The sequence below is a fragment of the Gavialis gangeticus genome, unplaced genomic scaffold, assembly GCF_001723915.1.
Source record: "Gavialis gangeticus isolate Ggan-Ray unplaced genomic scaffold, GavGan_comp1, whole genome shotgun sequence".
NCBI lineage: Eukaryota > Metazoa > Chordata > Crocodylia > Gavialidae > Gavialis > Gavialis gangeticus.
In genome coordinates, this window is record NW_017729022.1 from 68,915,019 (window position 1) to 68,918,968 (window position 3,950).

At 39.9% G+C, this 3,950-nt stretch overlaps 1 protein-coding gene and 1 long non-coding RNA gene across 2 annotated transcripts in view; one reads left to right on the forward strand and one right to left on the reverse strand.

Moving 5' to 3' along the window:
- LOC109296105 overlaps window positions 1-702 on the forward strand; it is a 20,959-nt gene extending 20,257 nt beyond the window's left edge. The window contains exon 3 of the long non-coding RNA XR_002096893.1: window positions 139-702. This is a non-coding gene — a long non-coding RNA (uncharacterized LOC109296105). The remainder of the gene's footprint in view (window positions 1-138) is intronic.
- The window catches only part of POLR3B (RNA polymerase III subunit B), a 180,542-nt gene that overhangs the window by 56,864 nt on the left and 119,728 nt on the right, over window positions 1-3,950 (reverse strand). Inside the window, exons 22-23 of the mRNA XM_019515336.1 lie at window positions 3,394-3,511; window positions 1,132-1,274 (exon numbers count right to left, since the gene is read on the reverse strand). Of these exons, the coding sequence (XP_019370881.1) occupies window positions 1,132-1,274; window positions 3,394-3,511 (261 nt within the window). The remainder of the gene's footprint in view (window positions 1-1,131; window positions 1,275-3,393; window positions 3,512-3,950) is intronic.

Consider the following 3,950-nt stretch of genomic DNA (forward strand, 5'->3'; position numbering starts at 1 on the left):
AGAGAAGAAATTCTTCCTTACGTCCAGCCTGAAACAGTCCTGCAGTACTACAGCTCTACAAAGGGACTACTTGCATCATCAGTAAAGTTCTATATTTTCAGGGGGAATAGAAAATATTCAGATATGGATTCATTCCAGGTACGCCTTGTCTCATTGTGGAGGCAAGTGGGTTAAGATGACTTTTTAAGAGGCTAAATTTACAGCTATGCACACTATTATTTCCTCCTTGAAATTCTCCACTCCTTGGGCTTTGGAGACTGCAATCTTCTGGCTCATGATTCTATGCTATTCAGGGCACAGTAGGTTTGCTATTGTGCCCTGTTCCCATGTCCATTGACCATATTCTCATCTTAACAGCGCCTTCAATATCCAATCCTGCAAATGACTAAGTAACTCCCTTGCAGGTCCAGAATCCCTTTTGAAACCAGCTGGAGATTAGGGTACGAAGAACACCCACGGGTGCTCAACCTCTAGAAGAATTAAGTCTTAAGCATGTCCTTTACTGAAACTTCTCCCTCTTTCTGGTCTCCATCAGTGTACCTCAGAGCTCCCTCGAGCCTTTTCTTCTGCGTGCTGCTCTTAGGCATGTCATCTGGCCACCCACCTCTACCTACCACCTCATGCAGGTGACTTTCAGACTTTCCTCTCAGTTTCTGACTTTCCTGTCCATTCAAAACAAAATTTCTGATACTCTCCCCAATGTATTAAATAAGTCTAAATATGACAAATTAAATCTTATTTTTTTTAAAGAGTCCCTAGCCTCCGCCTTTTGGTGTCCACAGGCAATTCCACTGCCTTTCTGCCTTACAGCCATGGTGCATTTACTTATCCCTCCCCCACTTTCATTTAATAGACATTTGTAAAATTAGCTAAATTCAAAATATTACCTTGCAATGTTTTCCTAATACTATATGTATAAGAAAAACAGATTTAATAAAAAATTACAAACTGTGAATGTGCCATTAGCTATTATGCTGCAGAAGCAAGTATTTTTATTTTATAGTAAATTGCTTGCAAGTCAATTAAAAACTTGTTTTTTTTGTTGCATCTATTTTAATCACATGAGGAACAGATATAGAAAGGTTCCCTTCCTAGTTTAATTACTGGCCTTTAATAAAACATGTAGCTTACCTTTTTGTCCATGACGACTGCTAAATTTATCTCCAATTTCTGGACGTCTAGTCTGTCTTAACAACATTTTGATCAAAAAAGCATCCTCTGCATTGGAGGAGATCATTACTTTTTCAATATACGAATCAGTTGCACCCTTGTAGCTAACAAAGGAGATAAAAAAGATCTTTTAAATGCATGTACACACAGAATTCAGTGCAAGTTTTGAAGGTATCTGGGACTGGCAGGTTTCTGAGCAGAAAATCTTCTGGAGGGTACGTACATGGAAGGATACCGAAGTTTGTACTATAATGAGGCATTATATTTCAAAATTTCTGAAGAAAAAGGATTTTTTTGAAAAGCACAACCAAAAAGCCACAAGGGGTACTGAGCTCAGTTAGTTAATGGAAGACAGGCTGATGGTCTCTCCCTGATGGTAGAAACTTATGATATGTTGTAAATGGTTGGTGCTTCCAAAAAAATATGCCACTAGCAAAAACAAAATCACAGGGGATCAATTGCAAGAAGGAGTTTGGGGCGAGAGGGGGAGACAGGAGAGCAAAGAAAACAATCAAATCATCATTATCCCTGAACAAACGAGAAATAATTCATATTGCGGTTATTAAATATAGAACATTACATAAAACTTGTCCAATATTAAAAATTAGTAGGTACTGATCCCTCTGGATACCTGTATACAAGTGCAATTGAAGAGATACAAGGAAGATATTATAAAAGAAATTAATCAAGAAACAGAACAGTTATTTAGCATTTAAAAAAAAGATTATGAAAAAGTGATTGAGAGGTCTTTACACAAACTAATTGGAAAACTTCTTCAGACATGGAAGGGGCAGCATGGAAGACTATGAGCTACTTTGAAGGTACAGCCTGTAATTTAAGTGTAAAGGAGAATGCAGAGACTTGAGAAAAGCTGTTAGTCATGACAGAGTGGGAAGAAAGTAGAATTATTTTTCTTAAAGCTTCTGGGATGCACTGGAGGGATATGGGGCTTTGGACAAATATCTTCTTCACCTGCCATGACTTCCTCCTTCCTCTTCTGAGGGCTTTTTTTTTTACAGTGTTTGATCCTGGCCAATTGAACTAATTGGAAAATATTCCAATAGCTTTGAATCAGATCTAAGTGATGCCAAATTATCTTTCACTTTCTGATCTATCAGCACTCATCTGACTGACTGATTAGACATTTACAAGGGTGCTATTAGCCAACAAAAAGTGGACAGGGTGTTCAGCATGTTTAATACTGCAGTTTCTGTAGCATTATAAGATAGTCTGGTGTGGAAGCCCTTCAATCACTAGACAGCTCAAACACCACATGAAATCTGTAATGGAAACTGAAGGGCCAACAAGAGCACTCAGTTATCTTGAATAAGGCTTTTATTTTGTGGTATACAGACTTGCCAATTATACTAGTTTTTCAGCAGACCTGTAGTTCTCAAACTTCATGGGCCAATGGACCACGCTTATCCCTCAAAAAGTCTCACAGAGTACCATGCAATCTTACTAAACTTCAACAGAAAAAACTAACAAAACATGGACCATGTGCCATGGTCCTGCAAGACCAGCAGTAGCTCAGTTTGGGAGCTACTGCCACAGATTACACCTTTTCAAATCCTTCTATGGATTTAGAGGGAAATTTTCATGGAATGGATGGTCCCTCCTAGTCACTCACTCTGGGAAAGAGGGTTAAGGCAGAGCAGTTTTATATAGGCTTACAGTCAGCTAAGCAGGAAGAGGTCCATCCCTCTATGCACAAGCTGGACAGAAAAGGTTATAGATTAAATAGCATTTAGTCCTTTACTTCCAGAGATCACTGTGGGGCAGCTGCCACCTCCTGAGGATTCTGAATCTACTCATATGCACCCTGCCCCTCCATTGAGCTCTTTACCAGCACCAGGACTGGTTGGGATGGGGACCTTTGTCATCCTCAGCCCTCATCACGCACCAATCTCCACCCCCTTATTCCTGAACCTTTGGGGATCCAGCTGTCCCTTTACTTTAGGGTCTTCTGGGATATTCCCTTTCCATCTCAAGTGGGTTCTGACCCATCTCACCTGAAGCCAGCCCCCAGGGGGGCTAGAATTAATAACAATTGGGTGTCTTGGTACCTTTAAAAGTTCTAAGAGTTAGAAGCCTAGCCTATAGGGCCCCATTAAAAACTTGTAAAGAAAAATTAATCCTCCTTTTCTATTGCTGAGCATTTTCTTCCTATCCTTGCTTCTCCACACTTGTACATTTTGAAGCATGATACTTTAGATGACATACGTTACTGGTACATCTTTATACTGCGGTTGCTGAGGCACGCTACTTCCTTCCAGAGGAGTCTGGGTCACAGTTGGCATAGATTTATTTACGAGCACTTGTTTATTTTCTACTTTTTCACCTAAAAAAAAAAAAAAAAAATTAAGAAAAACAAAAAACCCAAGCATTATGCAATGATACTTGATCTCTTAAACACATTTAAAAATCCATTATAAAACATCCTAAATAAAAGAAGCTTACTGGGAAAAGATTAATTATCACTGAGATGCATAGGAAGTAGAAGAGTAGAAAGAGACATTCTTTGATGTCACATTTGTGCAGCCATAAAAAAATTTGGGGTGGCACAGGTGGTGAGCAAATTGGCATCCCTACCCTTTGTCATGCCATACCCTCTTCAGCCACCCCAGGCATATGCTTTAGAGGCTTGAGAGGCAAAATCCTGCGCAGCCTGGTAACTTTCATGCTGGATTGGGCCCCTCAAGTCCCTGCAGCACCTCCCTAACTTTCCCTGTTTACAGAGAAAGGCAGTCGAGGGGAAAGGGACTTAACGGTGGGAGTCT